Below are 20,954 nucleotides of genomic sequence, written 5' to 3'. Positions count from 1 at the left end.
AGTTCTGGGATAATAGGTGTGAGCCAATATGCCTGGCCTGTCTTCTCCTCCTCAATCAGTTTTCCCTCTAAAATCCCCATCAGTCTCAGCTTTGCCTCTCACTGGCTATATAACCTTGGGCAAGTTAGTTTACTTATCTGTGCCTCAATTTCCTCATCCTTAAAAGAGGGATACTAATTACCATCTTATGGAGCTGTTGTGAAGACGAGATGAGTTAATACAGCCGGGTGAGGTGGCTTACGCCTGTAATCCCAGCACTTTGGGAGGCCGAGACAGGCGGATCATCTGAGGTCAGGAGTTTGAGGCCAGTCTAGCTAACATGATGAAACCCCGTTTCTACTAAAAATACAAAAAATTAGCCAGGCGTGGTGGCATGCACCTGTAATCCCAGCTACTTGGGAGGCTGAGGCAGGAGAATCGCTTGAACCCAGGAGGCGGAGGTTGGAGTGAGCTGAGATCGCACCATTGCACCCGGGCTTGGGCAACAATTGCGAAACTCCGTCTCAAAAAAAAAAAAAATGAGTTAATATCTGTAAAACACTTAGAATAGTACCTAGCACAGAGTAGAAGGTTAGCTGTTATATCAACTGTAATGAGCTGTAGTTCACTGAGTGCTGAATTGTTACTAAATTCAGTGAATTGTTTATCTTTTCTTTCCAATTTCTTTAACAGCAGTGGTATGCCTGGCTAGTTTTGCCATGTCTCCAGTACTGCCCTCAAATTCAACCCATTCGTTTTTAGCTTATCTGTAGGTGACCTTGGAAGGAAATCAGCCGTGGTCTAACACATCTGGGGTCCATGTGTTGGAGGGGAGCTTGTCTTATGTGTCTGAGTGCACTTCATCTCAGCTTTTTGTTTGGGTGGACAGATCAAGCTGAGTTCCTAACATGTGAATAAACTGTGATATATTCAGCATAATTAGTATATATTGCAGTGCTGTTCTGCCTTTAAAGTACCAACCATCTCTGCTTTATTCTCACTTAGCTGGCATTTTTGAGAAAGACTTTAATGATGTTAGGGAAGAATAAAAAGGAAAGGAAATAAGATACAGCAACTTAAAATAGGTTTTCAAGATATAGGTTTCTGATTCTGCCAACAGCAACATCCGAGTTTTAGTGAGACTTCTCGGCATGTGTCTGGATTTTGGATATAGAGGGCCTTGCAAGGTTTGCCTTGCAGAGAGTGGCTGCAAACATTAGTTCTCTGACTGCTCATATTCCCACCTCTTGGCCTGCTCTATGTGCATGGTTGCCATTTTATCTCTGCCTATACGGAAATGAATTTATACTTGTTCCAGCTTGCTCTTTCTTGCAGCAATATAAAAGTTCTTATTCCTTCTGCTGCCCAATTAAACACGGGGAGATTTGTAGCATTTGCTGATTTCTGTGGCTGCTTTCAAGCTGTTGATATGACATCACTGAAAACAGATTTGGAAGAGATGTTCACAGCAAGCTCTCTTGAGTCATTGTATGCTAGCTCCAGTATCCCACTGTGCCTCACCCACAGCTAACGGTGAGATGGTGGTGCATGACCCAAGGAAGTAGCTCACCTTCTGATAAAATGAATAATCCTGTCCTTCAGATGAAGTTCATCAGTTTCCCATGCAGAGGATTTTCTCTAAGCCCAGATAGGTGCCCTGATCACCTCCCTGAACTATTTCTTTTTTTAATTTCCTTTTTTTGAGACAGGATGTCGCTCTGTTGCCTGGGCTGGAGTGCAGTGGTGTGATCATAACTCCCTGAAGCCTCAACCTCCCAGGCTCAAGCAACCCACCCATCGCAGCCTCCTGAGTAGTTGGACCTACAGGCATGCGCCACCATGCCTGGCTAATACTTTCATTTTTTGTGGAAGTGGGGTCTCATTATGTTGCCCAGGCCAATCTCAAACTCCTGGACTCAAGTAATCCTCCCACCTCAGCCTCCCAAAGTTCTGGGATTACAGACGTGAACCACCGTGCCCAGCCCCTGAACTGTTTATGAAGCACCATTTTCATACAAGAGGAATTAACCACATCTAGAAAAGAAGGTGCATTCTCTCCAACATACAAACAAAAATGTGCATGACAGTTTAAGAAAAATGGAAAGATCAACCACGGTCTGAGCGCTCCTCCAGGGACTAATAATAAAAATAGTGCCGTAGGGGGCCGGGCTTGGTGGCTCATGCCTGTAATCCCAGCACTTTGGGAGGCTGAGCTGGGCGGATCACCTGAGGTCAGGAATTCGAAACCAGCCTGGCCAACATGGTGAAACCCCAGCTCTACTAAAAATACAAACTTAGAAGGGCATGGTGGTACATGCCTGTAATCTCAGCTCCTCGGGAGGCTGAGGCAGGAGAATCACTTGAACCGGGGAGATGGAGGTTGCAGTGACCCGAGATTGCACCACTGCACTCCAGCCAGGGCCGTCTCAAAAAAAAATATATATATATATGTGTGTGTGTGTGTGTGTGTGTATATATATGTGTGTGTATATATGTGTGTATGTATGTGTGTGTGTGTATGTGTATATATATATATATATATATAGTGCCATGTATTGTGTCTGTCAGGCACTGTGCTAAGAAGGTGTCTCATTTCCTTCTCCCCTTAATCTTTTGATGAAGCCACTGTTGTCTCCATTTTACAAATCCAAAAACATAACCCAGAGGTTAATATGCACACAGCTAATTACATGGCCAAACCAAGATCAACCTTGGTGTCTGTCTGCCCTCAAAGCCTTGTTCTGAACTATTAAACAGAAACACAAAGAATGTTACATCTTTCAGTTTTGTAACTCAAACAAGAGGATTATTTTACACAGTAATTTACATTAAAAGTGAATGTTGACCATTCCTTCAGGCTCTTTTCAGCATTAACACTACATTATATCCACACGGAGGTATGTGTGCAGACATAATGTATACATCTTCTAATAAGCCCTCTAATAAACATGTATTTTCTTCCTAAATAAGTTGTAGTGAGATAAATGCATTTAATACACTTAACCTACCAAACATTATAGCTTAGCCTATCCTACCTTAAACATGTTCAGAACACTTACATTTGCCTATAGTTGGGAAAAATCATCTAAGACAAGCCTATTTTATGAAGTGTTGCATATCTCATGTAACTTATTGAATACAGTGTTTACTCTTGTGATCACGTGGCTGACTGGGAGCTTGGCTTGCTGCCGCCACCCAGCATCACGAAAGAGCATCTTACTACATGTCCACAGCCTGGGAAAAGCTCAAGATTAAAATTTCCAAGTACAGTTTCCACTGAATGTGTATCACTTCTGCACCATCAATAAAGCCAAAAAGTCCTAAATCAAACCATTGTAAGTCAGGACCATCTGTATTGCCAATTGTATCTACTTTGAACAAGGAAGACAGTGAATACCATGGCTCCAAAAACTAAGCGAGATGTGTTATTTCTAATAGACATTATGTTAATGGATCTGTGTTGCAATATGCACAAATCTTTGTCTATAGACTTTCATATAATAACAATTACAATAGCTACCATGTACTTAACGTTTACTATAAGCCAGGAACAACTTTAAGCACTCTATAGGAATTAACTTATATAAAACAGATTATTTTATTATTCAATTTACAGACCAAGTTTGGTGTGTATACCATTTTTTAAATGAATTTGTGTTTTATTGGTTACCTATAGTTTTCTTCTTCAGTGACATATCCACAGCTTTAGTTTAGCACAAGCAAGGCATTAAAATCTGTTGAATGAATGCACGGTTATATTTTGTCTTGGAATGTATAGTCTTCTTTATTTATACCAGATTTTGATTTCATCTCCATTTTTCCTATGCTTGTTCTTTCCATGTTCTAATAGACTGTGGTCCACTTCTCTGGGACTTTCCTAAAGGTTGCTTTAGATTTGTGGTAGTAGGAATGGGACTGACAGGGTGGATGAGGTCAAGTGCTGTGTGTGCAGAGAGGGAGACTTTGATGACAATGGCTATCAGCCCTGCTTATGACTCTCTGCTCTGTTTTGCTTCTTGTAGGCTTTCAGTGCTGAAATGGCAAAGAGGTCCAAGATGCTGAGTTTGAACAATTACAGTGGTGAGTAAGAAATTCACAGGCCAATAAGTAGTGTCTCCCACCATTGGCTCATTCTATTCTTGATCATCTGAACTAACGGAGGGGAGAAGAAGAATAAATAAGCCAAACATATTGCATTGTGGTCCTGCTTGGATACCTGCCTACTCTATACCCTGATCATGATTCTATTCTTGCTTGGTCCAGTTTCATGATATGAAGAGAGGAAGGTTGAGTTGCAGTGGATAATCCAAGATGTGGGTGGTTGATTCATAAATAGATATCTATAATTTTTTCCCAAGTTCTGGCTTCCATAAACTGGCATTCAGTCACTCTTTCTGCTCTGAACATCTAAATAGGGTTACTTATTGTAATTACGGAAAACACATCTCAGTAATGCCAGATAAATGGGTTAACTCAATGCTACTGAAACCCAAGTAATCACTGGGATCATGATGGAAACTTTAAAAAACAAACAAACGCAAAACCCCCAAAATATGTATTTGTCCCAACTCTGCAGATGCTGATTCAGGGACTCTGGGTCTGGGCCAAGCATATCTATTCTGAATCCTCCCTAGTCAATTTTGATGCCGAGCATTTTTTCTTTTCTTTTTGAGACAAGTTCTGGCTCTGTCACTCTGGCTGGAGTGCAGTGGCGTGATCTCAGCTCACTGCAACCTCTGCTTCACAGGCTTAAGCCATTCTCCCACCTGAGTCTCCCAGGTAGCTTGGACTACAGGCACATGCCACCACGCCCAGCTAATTTATTTTATTATTTTATTTATTTTTATTTCTTTGGTAGAGACGGGGTTTCGCCATGTTGCCCAGACTGGTCTCAAACTCCTGGGCTCAAGTGATCTGCCTGCCTCCGCCTCCCAAAATGCTGGGATTACAGGCATATAACGTCATTCTTTTAGTGGAGTTTGGGTGGACTGAGATGGAATGTTCAGTGGCCTGGCAGTGCTGGAAGTAAGGAAGGAGAGCATTAACAGTTCTGGTCTGGAACTGTGCCTTTTATGATCCTGTTTATTTATCTGTATAATGATGATAATAGCAGACATTGTGAGGGTAATAGATTATGTATGTAAAAGTATTCTATAAATTGAAAGCATTAAACAAATGCCAGGCAATAAATAATGACTGGGAAGATAGACAAACTCCCCAGTTAGCTAAGAGGAGAAAGAGATTCCTTTTGACTGGAAAAGATCAAGAATGGTTTCATGAGTGAGATGGTTCTAAGCTGGGCTTTGAGCATGGCAAGATTTCCAATGTCCAGAGAGGGTAGGGTGGGGCATCCAAGATAGAGAAAACCTACAGGAGCAAAGAAATCCAGTGCATGTTTGGGGAACCACAGGGAATCCATGGTGGGTACATAAGAGGAGTTTTAGGTGAGGATAACATAGAAAAGGAACATAAAAAGGTCTATATGTCATTAATCTGAATAATGGCAGCAAATGTCACCGTTTAATTCAGTAATTCTTGCGGACATCTGTAAAGGAATTATATAGCACAGGACAATAATTGACATAGAAATGATTAATGAAGGGACATGGCGGCTCACACCTGTAATCCCAGCACTTTGGGAGGCCAGGGCAGGCAGATCACTTGAGGTCAGGAGTTCGAGACCAGCCTGGGCAACATGTTGAAACCCATCTCTACAAAAAATACAAAAATTAGCCAGGTGTTGTGGTGCATGCCTGTAGTCCCAGCTACTTGGGAGGCTGAGGTGGATCACCTAAGCCCGGGGAGGTCAAGGCTGCAGTGAGCCATGATCGTGCCACTGCACTCCAGCCTGGGTGACAAATAAACAAAATGATTAATGATGATGATCTCAGATTATTAAGGAAAGGTTAAACTATTTAGGAAGGGCTGGGCACGGTGGCTCACGCCTGTAATCCCAGCACTTTGGGAGGCTGAGGCGGGTGGATCACCTGAGGTTGGGAGTTCGAGACCAGCCTGACTAACATGGAGAAACCCCATCTCTGCTAAAAATACAAAATTAGCTGGGCATGGTGGCACATGTCTGTAATCCCAGCTACTCGGGAGGCTGAGGCAGGAGGATCACTTAAACGCGGGAGGTGGAGGTTGCGGTGAGCCAAGATCGCGCCATTGCACTCCAGCCTGAGCAACAAGAGGGAAACTCTGTCTCAAAAAAAAAAAAAACCAAAAAGAAACAAAAACAAAAACAAAAAACGATTTAGGAAGGCAGAGAGGTGGTACATTATCATTAGAAATATTTAGTTCAGCCGGGCACAGTGGCTCATGCCTGTAATCCCAGCACTTCAGGAGGCCGAGGCAAGCGGATCACCTGAGGTCAGGAGTTCGAGACCAGTTTGGCCAACATGGTGAAACCTCATCTCTACTAAAAATACAAAAAAGAATGAGCCAGGCATGGTGGCATGTGCCTGTAATCCCAACTACTCAGGAGGCTGAGGCAGGAGAATCGCTTGAACCCAGGAGGTGGAGGTTGCAGTGAGCTGAGATTGTGCCACTGCATTCCAGCTTGGGCAACAGAGGGAGACTTGGTCTCAAAAAAATAAATAAATAGATAACTCAGAGTTAAAATTCAGTGTATTTTGGTGCTAGAAGAGTTACCCTTTAGTGATCTGAACAATTTACTTATCTAGAAGAATAGTGCTCGCTTTGCTAACACATATACTAAAGTTAGAATAATAATTATTGGCCAGGTGCGGTGGCTCACACCTGTAATCCCAGCACTTTGGGAGGCCAAGGTGAGCAGATCACGAGGTCAGGAGTTCGAGACCAGCCTGGCCAACATGGTGAAACCCCATCTCTACTAAAAGTACAAAAATTAGCTGGGTGTGGTGGTGGGCGCCTGTAATCCCAGCTACTCGGGAGGCTGCAGCAGGAGAATCATCTGAACCCAGGAGGTGGAGGTTGCAGTGAGCCGAGATTGCGCCACTACACTCCAGCCTGGGCGACAGCCTGGTGTGAACCTGGGAGGCAGAGCTTGCAGTGAGCCGAGATCGCACCACTGCACTCCAGCCTGGGCAACAGAGCAGATTCCATCTCAAAAAATAATAATTATTATTATTATGATTATTGGCCAGGCATGCTGACTCATGCCAGTAATCCCAGTGCTTTGGGAGGCCAAGGTGGGTGTATTGCTTGAGGCCAGGAGGACCGGCATAGTGACACCCTGTCTCTAAAAAAAAAAAAAAAAAAAGTAGTAGAAGGAGGAGGAGGAGAAGAAAGGGGGAGGGGGAGGGAGAGGAGAAAGGAAGAAGAGAAAGAAGAAGAAGAAAAAGAAGTTTCTCTTGATAATAATGGATAAATGCAGTATCACTATGCATTGTTTTTATTTTCTCCTAAAAAATAATATAATCTCCTAGACAGAACAAGGGTTTAAAAAAAGTATGCCTCCAATATAAAACCTGGGTTACTTCTTACTGTTGTCTAAAACCTTGGCTTTTGTCTTTTTTATCTTTACTCAGAGGAAGGCCATCCTCCCCATCTTACTTCTAGGTCTGTCCTTATACTTCTTTTGTAGCTCCCGTACCACACAACTGAGATCTCAGGAGAAAGATGCGAATTTCCACTGCTGTTCAGATATTACTCACTGGGAGGCATATGTGGGAGCACTGGAGTCAGATGCCCATACCTACCAACTTCATGGCCACCACTAACTAGTCCTATAGCCATGGGGGAGTTACTTAATGACTCTGTGAATCAGTTTCCTTGTTGGTGAGATGGGACAACTACTAGTATCTGTCTCATAAGGTTGTGAGGAATCCTGAGTAGTGGAATTACAGGTATTTCTTCCTTCCATTATATGTCAATAATTTCCCAATTTTTAAATAATAAACATGTATTATTCTTAAAATCAGAGATTCATGTTTGTTTTTTAAAAAATAATTTTGACTCTTCAAGCTCTGTGTCTTTCAGAGATGTTTGATTTTAAAACTAGTAGCAAGAGGTTAAGGAAAATCCTATTCAGCAGGAAATAATACTTAGTTAACATCCAGGGTGAGATCACAAGGTGAACTCATCTGTGAACTGACAAATGCAACATAGCAGAGGCAAGAGACGATAACGCTAATCCATTACAAGCTAAACTCTGTGTTCCCAAGGAGGCTGTAAACGATACAGGTGGACTTCCTTCATACCCAATGCAGCTTTCAGAGATAGGTACTTAATTGAAGCTGCTACTGCTGACAGTGGTGACAATATCATAGGGGTAAAACACTGGCCATGGTGTTTTGTTCTGCACAGTTTTAAAACCCACTAGTCGGCTGGGCACGTTGGCTCATGCCTGTAATCCTGGCACTTTGGGAGGCCGAGGCGGGTGGATCACGAGGTCAGGATATCGAGACCATCCTGGCTAACACGGTGAAACCCCGTCTCCCTAAAAATATCAAAAATTAGCCGGGGTGGTGGTGGGCACCTGTAGTCCCAGCTACTCGGGAGGCTGAGGCAGGAGAATGGTGTGAACCCGGGAGGCAGAGCTTGCAGTAAGCCAAGATCGCACCACTGCACTCCAGCCTGGGCAACAGAGAAAGACTCCATCTCAAGAAAAAAAAAACAAAAAAAAAAACCGCTAGTCTTCCATGTTTGCTTATTATTGTCATTTCAGTCCTGCAGTCAACCAGAGAGGAGAAAAGAGAAAATGGGCTTGAAGCTAGATCTCCTGCCATCAATCTGATGGGATGCAACATGGAAGTGATGTGTGAGGCCCGCGCATGGATCCAAAGAATCCTGAGTCTCCAGAACCACCACATCATTGAGAATAATCATATTCTGTACCTTGGGAGAAAGGAACATGACATTTTGTCTCAGCTTCAGAAAACTTCAAGTGTCTCCATCACAGAAATGATCAGCCCAGGAAGGACAGAGTTAGAGATTGAAGGAGCCCAGGCTGACCTCATTGAGGTGGTTATGAACATTGAAGATATGCTTTGTAAAGTACAGGAGGAAATGGCAAGGAAAAAGGAGCAAGGCCTTTGGCGCTTGTTAGGTGAGTAACTTTCTATTAAGTTAGAAAGTAGGTTCTCCCCATTGTTTCTTCTTTTGAGTGTGAGCGTGTATGTATGGATGTGGGTAAGAGACAGAAGGAGAGAGGAGGGATCAAACATTCTGGTTCTTTGTTAGATCATAAACCTTCGTGAGCTATTTTTTTGCTCTCTTTTGACAATCAGGGTTATTTGTGAACACATGCACAAACACAAGTTTATTCACTTGTAATAACCTTGATTGTCTAAGAGGCAATTACATGGAATTTTGGCAGTGGTAAAACTCAAGCCCAAGCCATGGGGAAAAGTATACATTTCTAATTCTTTAGATGCAGCACTCAAATTTAGACACATTCCATCTGATTAACTTATTTCTTTTATCAAGTTTTATTGTATTTATTTGTTACTGACAGCATTAGGAACCCTAAAATTACTTACCTTGAGCCCTCTCGCCAATGAAATTATACATTGGTAACGTGAGGTACACTCAAGTATCTCCCATTCAGTGGGGCTAAACTCGTCAGGATACATGTAGGAATTTGGATCTGGAGAGATCCTTTTAACAGAGCCCTAGAGCTAACTAGGAAATTATACTATTGAAATGCCATCTTGGGGCTGGGCACGGTGGCTCATGTAATCCCAGCACTTTGGGAGGCCGAGGTGGGTGCATCGCCTGAGGTCGGGAGTTCAATACCAACCTGACCAACATGAAGAAACCCTGCCTCTACAAAAAATACAAAAAAAATTAGCCAGGCATGGTGGCCCATGCTTGTAATCCCAGCTACTCAGGAGGCTGAGGCAGGAGAATCACTTGAACGCAGGAGGCGGAGGTTGCAGTGAACCAAGATCGAGCCATTGCACTCCAGCCTGGGCAACAAAAGCGAAACTCTGTCTCAAAAAAATAAAAAATAAAAAAGAAAGAAATGCCATCTTGGGAGATAGAGATAAAGATAGATGTAGATTTCATTCAACTAATGCATATTGCACCCATGATGTGCCAAGCATTGTGCTAGGTGCAAGGACTACAGCAATAAACAAGATGGACATTGTTCCTGCTCAAAGTCTAATGGGGGACCTTGACAAGCACACAGATTAGTAATGATAGAAGAGAGCGAAAGTGCTCTGGGAGCACTGCGGAGAGGCACCTAACCCAGACTTGGGAAGTCAGGGAAGGGCTTATCACAGGTGTCATAAATGGAGAACTGGATTTATATAACAAAGAAAGAAAACAACAAGAAATATGCAAGGCCTGGATTATACAAGACCTTATAAATCACGTGAAAGAGTTCAGAGAGTTTCTTGAAACAAATAGGGAACCTTAAAGAATTTTAAGCAAAGTTAAGATCAGACTTGTGTTTTTAGAAAGATCATTGGTTATAATGTGGAGAATGGATTTAGTAAGAGGTGCAAAAATTCAGAGGCAAAATTTCAAAGGACACCTTATTTTCACCATGTGTTTGTAAAAATAATGCAGGAATAAATGGTTAGAGTGAGTGAGAGTTCGCCAAAAATGTTGTATTCACATCCCACAGAAAACACAGTGGCAAAAAAAGATGGATAAAAAGAATACACAGGCATAAGAACCAAGATTATGATTTTCACTTAGTTTTTGAAACATAGTGAATGTAGGTATTGAAACTGACACCAGTGTCAGTTTAGGGGAACAGGATACAAAGAAATATGGATCTCCTATAAAATTTGTGGCATTATTTTGTTAGTGTGTGTGTGTGTGTGTGTGTGTGTGTGTGTGTGTGGCATTGCTTTAAATTAACTGAAATCATAAGGTGGGCCAATTCTCCCAGTTATTGACAATTTTGAGTCATGTAAGTCCCTTGTTCTGCCGCAAGATGGCACTTTTGGTAGTTGATGACTAAGCATATTATTCCATAGAAGCCTTAGAGGTTCAGGCAAACCTGCACTGTCTTAATCAGATTAAGATCTTAATTAACAAAATGGATAATTTTGAGATGAGTTATCATTATAAGGAATATCAAATATCCATCAGAACAATAATTTTATTTTTTAAATCAAAGTTAGGCATGGCCTCTCTTTTATGCCACTCTTTTAATCCTTCCTGGTAGGTGTTTCCAACAGCAGAAGTTTATGATCTTTGGGTCCCCAGTGCCCAGCCCAGTGCCTGACATGTAGGAGGAGCTTGGCAAATGTTTGTTGAACTCAAGTAAACTGAACTCTAATATTACACCTTATAAATATGAGCTATTGCTCCCCAAAGTTAATTTACAGTCTTCTGTTGAAGTTTCTGGGCTTTGCACCTCCTCTGCTATGGAGTTTTGTCCCTCCTACTTTCTCAGATTTACAACTTGGCTCTCTAGTGAGTTCCCCTCAATTTGTCACCTGCTTTTTGTGGTTAAATTGAGCCCATTCAATTAGATAATGAAACGGAGATTAGGTCATTTTAGTATACTTGGTCTTAAATCAAACTAAAAATAAACCAAGAGAAAACAAGTCTTTTGGTTTTCATTTGTCCACCTGTATATTTAGTCCAGTAAGGAGCTCCCTTGGACAAAAACAGGTTGAAAAAAAGGATGGGAGGAAAAAAAAGAAGGAAGGAGGAAGGAAGGAAGGAAGGAAGGAAAGAAGGAAGGAAGGAAGGAAGGAGAGGGAGGGAGGGAAATGGGAGGAGGAGAAGAGAGGGAGGGAGGGAGGGAAATGGGAGGAGGAGAAAAGAGGAAGGGAGGAAAAACAAGACATCATAGACTCTTAATCTCCAAATTTTGCTCTTCTTCATTGGGTGGTATATGAGTGATACATGTTCCAAGTATTTTGCCTTGTCACTTACAAAAAGCATTGGTGAAAGCCAGGTTCGTAATCTTAGTTCTTTACTTACTAGGTGTGTGATATGGGGCAAGTTACTTATTTGAACTTCAATTTCTTTATTTGTAAAATTGTGTTAGTTATTTCGTAGTGGTGCTATAATGATCAAATAAGGAAGGAAACTGAAAATTTTGAAGTGTTTTACAAATGTCATGTCATTTCCCATCATTCCTTACTTAATATTTTCAAATGCCTGTCTCTTTTTGCTGATAGGCATTGGGGCTAGAAATAAAAACATTTCCTATGAGCAACACAATTATTTCTCATCATTACAGCATTGATTGTGGAGATGCAAGTATATATTATGCTCCTTTTACTCACATCCCCTTAGCCTCATGATTCAAATCATCCAAAGACAAATTTATTACCCCTTTATTTTATCCTGACCGCTTATAGTATTATAGTTCTCCTCGCATGTCCTAAACACATGAGGCACACAATTTAAACTGGCTAATCCTTTCCTCTAAATTTCTAGAATTTGTTTCATTAAATTTCTTTTTTCCTCTCTCAGAGCATTGAAGTAAAGTTTTTGTGTTTCTCATTTTTAGGACAGTGGACTAATCAGCAACAAAAAACCCAAGACGAAATGAAAGAAAATATCATATTTCTGAAATGTCCTGTGCCTCCCACTCAAGAGCTTCTAGATCAAAAGAAACAGTTTGAAAAATGTGGTTTGCAGGTTCTAAAGGTATACCTAACAAAGGGGAGGATTTGGCTCATTTTGTTATTAATTAACTTGTTTCTGTAGCCAAAGGAAAAGCTCACCTGCTGATGATTCTAAGCTGGCGGCTCATGGACTTGGAATCCTAGGTCAGTAAGACTGAAAAGAGAGCAGGGCAGGACAGGCAGGAGGGATATAGTTGGAATCGGGAGGTAGAAATGACATCAGGACACACAGAAGCAAAGATTCCAGATCCAGGAAGCCCATCTTTGAGCAAAATAAAAGAAGTGGAATATCACACTGTGTTATAACTGTTTACCTATTTTTCTATCTCAGTAAACTATGAGCTTAAGAGGGCAGAGACTATGTCTATGTCAGTGAATTTTTGTTAAAGGAATTTATTAGAGAAGGGGCAGGGAATTTTGAGGAAGGAATCAAAATAGGAGAGGCTTAGAGGGAGGAGAGACTCTTTTGCAACTTTATATGAAAAGCTAATTGCATGCAAAGTAATATTATACACATAAGCGCCTTTATTTTTGAAGCAGTATAACAGGCAATTTAAAGAGCGGTTCTCTAGCCTCTTTTTCAGTCTTTCTTTTCTATGGTTCTAGGTGGAGAAAATAGACAATGAGGTCCTTATGGCTGCCTTTCAAAGAAAGAAGAAAATGATGGAAGAAAAACTGCACAGGCAACCTGTGAGCCATAGGCTGTTTCAGCAAGTCCCATACCAGTTCTGCGATGTGGTATGCAGAGTTGGCTTTCAAAGAATGTACTCGGTACCTTGCGGTAGGTGTCAATGCCTCATCATTGGGGCAACTCTGTGGGATTTGGTGAGCTGACATCAGTAGATTATTCCACTAATAGCATTTGTTGTTGTGGGGAAGGGATCATTTGTGACTGTGATTTAGAGGTCACAAATGATGACCCAGGTCACAAAGTATTTTGGAAAGAGTGGTATTTTTTAGTTTTCCTTCGTATCTTTTGTTGCTGATGCATTTTACATTGATGAAAAGTGTGAGCAGTAAGAACTACGGTTCACTGTTTTTCTCCTTTCTGTGTTTCTGTGTCCTATCTGCAGAGAACACGTTGAGGCTTTTTTTTTTTTTTTTTTGCCTTATCTCAACAAAATCATTACCAACAGCACTGAACCATCCTCATCCCTTAATTAAAAGGGCATTTTCCTAAATTTAAGAAAGTTGGTCTTTTCTCTCTCATCCCTTTATTTCCTATAGCCTGCTAGTGAATGAATTAGGTATCATTTGGCAGGTGAAGTGCATAACATCTTAAGATCCTCTTCAGCCATAGGAGTTCTATGTGTAACTCCCATGTCGCTTTTCAGATGTACAAAAACATTGCATATATAATTGCTATATTGCCCCCTCTAGTCCTCAGTCACTAATGAAGATTTCTGGCTTTAGGTCTCTCCAAAAGAGGAAAAGAAATTTAGTAAAAATTATGGAGAGTTACTTAGCGGGGTGGCTTGATTTTGCTTGGTCCATTGAATATGTGGCTCTTGATCTTTTATCTTTCAAAATATGTAGCATGATCCTTGCTGAGGAGTCAATTCCAATAGACTTGGTTTCTAGGATGCAAAGGCTCTAGAAATCATCTTTTCTTTGTTCTGGAGAGAACATAGGCAAAACTTGGGGTAAATATTGAACATAGACAATTACTGGAATAAAAATAGAGAAATGAATCCCCAACAAGAAGCCTTTTGGGGCAACCAGGAAAGTGATGATCAGTATAGTCCCTTCATTAGCAAAGTCTTAAAAAATCTACAATTTCCATTTGCTCCTAAAGCTGGCTTCTCTGCAATCCCCATCCACTACTTCTACTTAAATTACTTTCATTGAGATCATCGCTGTGCTCTTATTTTCCAAATCTAGTGAGTATTCTCTTTTCAGTCCTGTGGCAGACTTTGCTACTTGCCTACCCAACATCTATACACATCTTTCTTACTAAAACATCTAAGACACCCACTATCCTCCCAAGGAATATGGTCCCAAGGTCCTTAGCCAGACTCATCATCAGCTCAAGTTCAGGCAGTTCTCTCTTTATTTATTTATTTTTCTGAGACGGAGTCTTGCTCTGTCACTCAGGCTGGAGTGCAGTGGCACAATCTCGGCTCACTGCAACCTCCGCCTCCGAGATTCAAACAGTTCTCCTGCCTCAGCCTCCTAGGAAGCTGGGATTACAGGCATGCACCACCACGTGCAGTTAATTTTTGTATTTTTTTTTAGTAGAGACGAGGTTTCATCATGTTGGCCAGGCTGATCTCCAGCTCCTTGTGATCTGCCCACCTCAGCCTCCCGCAGTGTTGGGCTTACAGGTATGAGCCACTGTGCCCAGCAGGCAGTTCTCTCTTAAAGCTTAAAGGCAAGATACTGCCCCCAACATACTCATTATATAGTGATATGAAAAGGAGCAGGAAAACTGCAATGAAAACTCTCATGTTGAAAGGGGAAAAGCAAAACACACAACAGCCACTGGCTCACACCACTTATCTACACGTTTCTGGACAGGTATAGGGAGGACTCCCTATTCCATGTCGTAAAACCTTTATTCTGCACTCTGGGAAAATCTTCCTTATATATTGTGGCCCTTGGCTATTTCCAGGTTCATTGCCTATCAGGGAGCCATGGATTGTCTCACAGGCTAGAATGTGCTCAGGCTGTTGCAACCAGGCTTGTGGTTTCTTCAGCAATATAGTTCCTTTAAAAATTCAGTGGGCACGAGGCCTAATTTCTTGTGGTTAAGTTTATGTCTTTATAACCTAACCACAGATCTTGTCTCCATATAGTCTTTCAACTCAAGATTTTGGTCTCTTACCTGCTGTCTGTGTGCTCTGCCTTTCTCCCTATCCCTTAGCTTAACAGCCACTGCCTTGAGGCAATTCAGACATGACCTATAATGTGACCTGCACCAATTGACTCATCTCTGTAGGCTAGTGAGAACCCTTAACAGAAGATGCCAGACAAGCCCAGGAGATACCAATCTTGCTACCACTGAAGCTGTTGTTATTTGGAGTACAAAAGCTCTTAGCTTTTTCAGCCCTGCAATGTTCCAAATTATAAGACTCTCAGTCAATTTAGATGGCCACCCACAGGCAAAGGAGAGAGAACTTCTGTTAACAAACCTTTATTTTCTTTTTTCTATTTATGTTTGCATTCCAGCCAGTTCTGAATAAATCTCTTGCTTGTAAGACTTGGTTGAGTGCGGCAAGAAGGCATCTACACATGCAGTTTCTTATTGGGTTGATTCATTTGTTCCACAGTTATTTATTAAGCACATTCTATGAATCAGGCCCTGTGCTAGGGGTACTAGAAATAGAGTGTAAATAAAAAACCATAGAGTTCTTGCCCTTACAATTTATAATCTCACGAGTTCACCTGTTGCCCATTCTTTATCTTCTCTCTTTTTTCCTCTACAATGTCCCGCTTGGTGATGGCACCTGTTCCCATGGCCTCAACTCCTACCTCAATGATGATGATTTAGGAATTTCCAACTCTTAATTCCCTACCTCTCTTCTGACCTGCAGGTTCATATATCTGACTCTCTTTTTGACATCTTTACCCAGATGTCCCATAGGTACCTCAACTTGATCCCTTTTGTTGGCCATGATTTTCCCTAAGAAATATGCCCTTCGTTTGCTGATTCTCCCTAACCTGGTTAATATCATCACCGTCTACCTACCAGGTTTCCTAAGCCTGAAACATTATCATCCTCCATTGCTCCTTTTCCCTCACCCTTATATCCAGGCATTCACCCAGTCCTAGTGATTCAGTCTCATGAAGGTCTCAGCCCAGTTTCACCTCTCTATTCCTACTGCCTTAGTTAATCTTCCTTCAGACCTAGACTATTACTAGGTCCTCTCCTTGCCACAAAACACACCCCTACCTAATCTATCCTTTACCACCAGAATTATCACGCCAAAAATTACATTCTTGCTTAATATCTGTATTCCCAGTTGCCTACAGGATAAAAGCCCAAACTCCTTAGCAGAGAATATAAGGCCCTAGCTCCCACATTATTTTAGCAGTCATCACCCACTATGTTCCCCAAGACTGCAGCCATTAACTTTTTAGAGTTCCCTAAACATGCTGTTTACTTTCATGCCTCTATCCCGTTGTCTGTGGAATGACTTCCCTCCTTGCCCTTTTCAGTGCTACAAACCCCTATTCTTCAAGACATAGTACAAATGGCATCTCCTGATTGGCATCTTTCCTGCAGGCCTGCAGGCCTAGTAAGTATCTTCCTCCTCTGTGCTCCTGCATACCTCCATTCCTTTGTTATGACATCTATAACTTTAATAAGTACTAAAATCTATAGTCCTATGAAACTCAGGCATAGAACTCATTTCCTTTATGGCTCCATAATGGAACTTTACCCAACTCTCATGTTCCCCACGTCGACAGATGTGGAAAATTTGAATCTTGACAGTTCAAGGTGAACTCAGTCATTTTCAGAGTTTTCATAGTCCCTTCAAGATTGAAACTCAGTTCCTGCAATGTTTGCCCCTTTTCTCCTCTTTTCTCTATGCTGGGAGAAGCATTGTGGGGAGGGTTATCTGGCTTATGGCTCCCATTGTCCTCTGCTTGATAAACCACCTGAGCTTTGGTCATTAGCAGTCCCTGTGCCTTTCACACTCAGGTAGTGTCTGCACAGGCCACTCTATGTCTTTTCCATGCTGAAGAAATTCCTTTCCAGGCCATGTCTGTGTTCCTCCTGCCACACAGGAAATTTTTGAGCATGTTCATTCTGCAAGTTGAATGCAGGGTCTTAGGTAGTGGTCTTCACCTGCTCCAGAGACTTCTCCAGCCATTGCCACTCTCCACTCAGGTGATGAAGCTGGATGAGGGACTGCACCCAACGGAGTCAGGCCAGGGTCCTGTCTGCTCTGTGAGTCCTTCCAGTTGTTCTTATTCTGAGATTTCCATTGTTCTGCCCCCTCTTGACTCCCAGGGCTCTCAAGGGAGCGGGGTTAGTAAAGGGAGCCCTTTCCCAAGCTCCCCCAAGAGCTCTAGTCACATCACTTCTGATACTTCTCTTCCCACCAGCTGGAAGAAAGAACTTTCATTTGTCTTGAAATGAGAAAAATGTTCTTAGAATATTTTGTATTACTCTCTGCTCTGTCATTTATGGTTAAAACAAACAAACAAACAAACAAACAAACAAAAAAAAACCATGCTCTGAATCCTTCTGGTTTTCAGCTTGTGGTTCAAAAAGCCCTTTTCCTCTCCGAAAAGCTAACTCTGAAAGCCAGAATTTCAAGACCATACTCTCTTCTGTGAATTAAAAATAAGCATATATATATATATACACTCATAAACACAAATGTGTAGATACATACAATTATATACATACAGTTATATGGGGTTTCACCATGTTGGCCAGGCTGGTCTTGAACTCCTGACCTCATGATCCACCCGCCTCGGCCTCCCGAAGTGCTGGGATTACAGATGTGAGCCACTGCACCCAGCAGGCAGTTCTCAAAAAACTATACATATATTTATATATAGACTTTGTTCTCATCTTTATCCTTTTCACCCTTAATAAGAAGTAGCAAGGACTCAATAGGTAGAAGAACAAAGAGCAAGAAGAAACTCCCAGGAAAGAAAATCTTTGATTTTTATATCAAAATATTACCTTGCCACATAAATTGTACTATATTTTATCTGTTTACATGAAGAGACTTCCCTTTGTGAAATGTTGAGAATAGGGATCATATCTTACTCACTTTTAAATTTCCAGAGCTGCACTGTTCAATATTGTAGCCGCTAGCTACATGTGGCTATTGAGCACTTGAAATGTGGCTGGTCTAAATTGAAAGATGCTGTAAGTATAAAATACACACCGGATTTCAAAGACCTACTACAAAAGAATGTAAAATATCTAATACTTTTTAAAATATAGATTACATGTTAAAATAACATCTCGAATGGCTTAAATAAAAATGTTAATTTCACCTTTTTTTTTAAAACGTTTTAAAATGTAGCTACTAGAGTAGCTGGGAATCCAGGTGAGTGCCACAATACATAACTAATTTTTTTATTTTTGGTAGAGATTGGGTCTCACTGTGTTGCCCAGGCTAGTCTCAAACTCCTGACCTCCACCAATCCTCCTGCCTTGGCCTCCCAAAGTGCTGGGATTACAGACATGAGCCACTAAGCCTGGAAGTTTTAAATGACATGTGTGACTTGTAGTACGTTTCTATTGTTCAGTGCTGCTCTTGAGCCTAAAAGTGTTTGGTTACGTCCCAAATAAAGAGAGGGAGGAAATGAAAGGAAAAAAGGAAAGGAAGGAAGGATAATATGGCATCAAAGAAGGAAAGATAATATGGCATAAAGGAAATGAGTTCTATGCCTGAGTTTCGTAGGACTATACATTTTAGTACTTATTAAAGTTATAGATGTCATAACAAAGGAATGGAGGTATGCAGGAGCACAGAGGAGGAAGATACTTACTAGGCCTGCAGGCCTGCAGGAAAGATGCCAACCAGGAGATGCCATTTGTACTATGTCTTGAAGAATAGGGGTTTGTAGCACTGAAAAGGGCAAGGAGGGAAGTCATTCCACAGACAACGGGATAGAGGCATGAAAGTAAACATAATTTTTTTCCCCTCTAAGTGAGGTCAGAAAGGGCATTGAACAGGGATTACTTTGAGATCCAGAATTTGGCCCTCAGCCTCCTGAGTGTTTTTAATACTCCAAAGAAGATAATACGGATCACAGGCAATGTGTCAGAATGGAGAGTACTCATTTCTAGTGGTGGGAATAGGGCATATCTTCCGTAGTATCACAGTCCCCAGAGTGCCTGATGGGTGGAAAGTTGCCTGGTGAGCTTCGACCTAGATAACATGCACATGGAGATTCTTCTTGAGGTATTGTGCCAACCCATGGAGAGTACACAATACCCTCCTAGTGACTAGAATGCCTCTGTCCTTCCAAATCCAGGAGTGCTTTTCCTAAACAATGAAGTATGCACACTGACATTTTATATACTCCACATTCCCCTTGACATATTTTTCTTTTTCTTTCCTTTTTTTTTTTTTTTTTTGAGACAGGGTCTTGCTTTGTCACCTAGGTTGGAGTGCAGTGGCACAATCACAGCTCACTGCAACCTCAACCTCCTGAGTTCAATCAGTCCTCCCACCTCAGCCTCCTGAGTAGCTACAATTACAGGTGTGCACCACTATGACTGGTTAATTTTTGTATTTTTTGTAGGGATGGGGTTTTGCCATGTTGCCAATACTGGGCTTAAGCGATCCACCCACTTTGGCCTCCCAAAGTGCTGGGATTACAGGTGTGTACCACCGAGCCCAGATGACATATTTTTCTTGTAATGCTGTTCATGAGGTTAGGAGGCACTCTGTCTTCTCTTATTAGATGCTATTTTCAAACCATCTTCTTGAGAGTTCTGGAAATATACCTATTTGTAGCATGTAGAAGTCAGACAATGTTCTTTTTTTTTTTTTTGAGACGGAGTCTTGCTGTGTCGCCCAGACTGGAGTGCAGTGGCGCAACCTCGGCTCACTGCAAGCTCCGCCTCCCGGGTTCACGCCATTCTCCTGCCTCAGCCTCCGGAATAGCTGGGACTACAGGCGCCCGCCACGGCTCCCGGCTAATTTTTCTGTATTTTTTTTTTTTAGTAGAGACGGGGTTTCACCGTGTTAGCCAGGATGGTCTCCATCCCCTGACCTCGTGATCCACCCGCCTTGGCCTCCCAAAGTGCTGGGATTACAGGCGTGCGCCCCGTGCCCGGCCGAAGTCAGACAACGTTCTAACAGAACCTTCCTTTTGTTATGCTCTGTCAGCTACTTAGTTGATAATACTGACTTGAATTATTTTTGAATTATTTAAGTTATTTGAATCTCAGATCCTTGTCTTTTACGTGGAGTTACTACCCAAATCACAGATAATTTAATCTAATCAATGTGCAATACTTTGAAAACCATTAACTTCTCTATGAACACTAATGGTTTTTTTTTTTTTTTTTTTTTTTTTTAACAGTTTCACTCTTATTGCCCAGGTTGGAGTGCAGTGGTGCGATCTTGGCTCACTGCAACCTCCGACTCCTGGGTTCAAGTGATTCTCCTGCCTCAGCCTCTTGAATAGCTGGGATTGCAGGTGCCTGCCACCACGCCTGGCTAAATTTTTGTATTTTTAGTAGAGACGGGGTATCATCATGTTGGCCAGGCTTCTGACCTCAGGTGATCCACCCGCCTCAGCCTCCCAAAGTGCAGAGAGTACAGGTGTGAGCCACCATACCCAGCCCTAATGGTATATTTGAATGTAAGTTATTATGTTGATGGTGTCAGTGATAATTTGTTTCAAGGAACAATTTTGAGTGTCTTTGCTATAGACACAGGAACTCAGAATCAGGAGGAAGTGGTTATTTGGAAGACTAAAGAAAGAATAGGTATTAGTACCCAAATTGGCAATATCATTTACCAA

General features: G+C 41.7%; 1 protein-coding gene across 2 annotated transcripts in view; it reads left to right on the top strand.

Moving 5' to 3' along the window:
• Positions 1 to 20,954, top strand: part of PARP9 (poly(ADP-ribose) polymerase family member 9) — a 36,521-nt gene that overhangs the window by 14,710 nt on the left and 857 nt on the right. For both annotated transcript variants that reach the window (XM_003275529.4, XM_003275531.4), the window contains exons 7-10: positions 4,002 to 4,059; positions 8,630 to 9,010; positions 12,389 to 12,528; positions 13,113 to 13,287. In XM_003275529.4, coding sequence (XP_003275577.1) covers positions 4,002 to 4,059; positions 8,630 to 9,010; positions 12,389 to 12,528; positions 13,113 to 13,287 — 754 coding nt within the window. The remainder of the gene's footprint in view (positions 1 to 4,001; positions 4,060 to 8,629; positions 9,011 to 12,388; positions 12,529 to 13,112; positions 13,288 to 20,954) is intronic.

The sequence above is a fragment of the Nomascus leucogenys genome, chromosome 21 (genome assembly GCF_006542625.1).
Source record: "Nomascus leucogenys isolate Asia chromosome 21, Asia_NLE_v1, whole genome shotgun sequence".
Lineage (NCBI taxonomy): Eukaryota > Metazoa > Chordata > Mammalia > Primates > Hylobatidae > Nomascus > Nomascus leucogenys.
The sequence above is the reverse complement of the archived record's forward strand: the minus strand, read 5'-3'. Positions and strand labels throughout refer to the sequence as shown.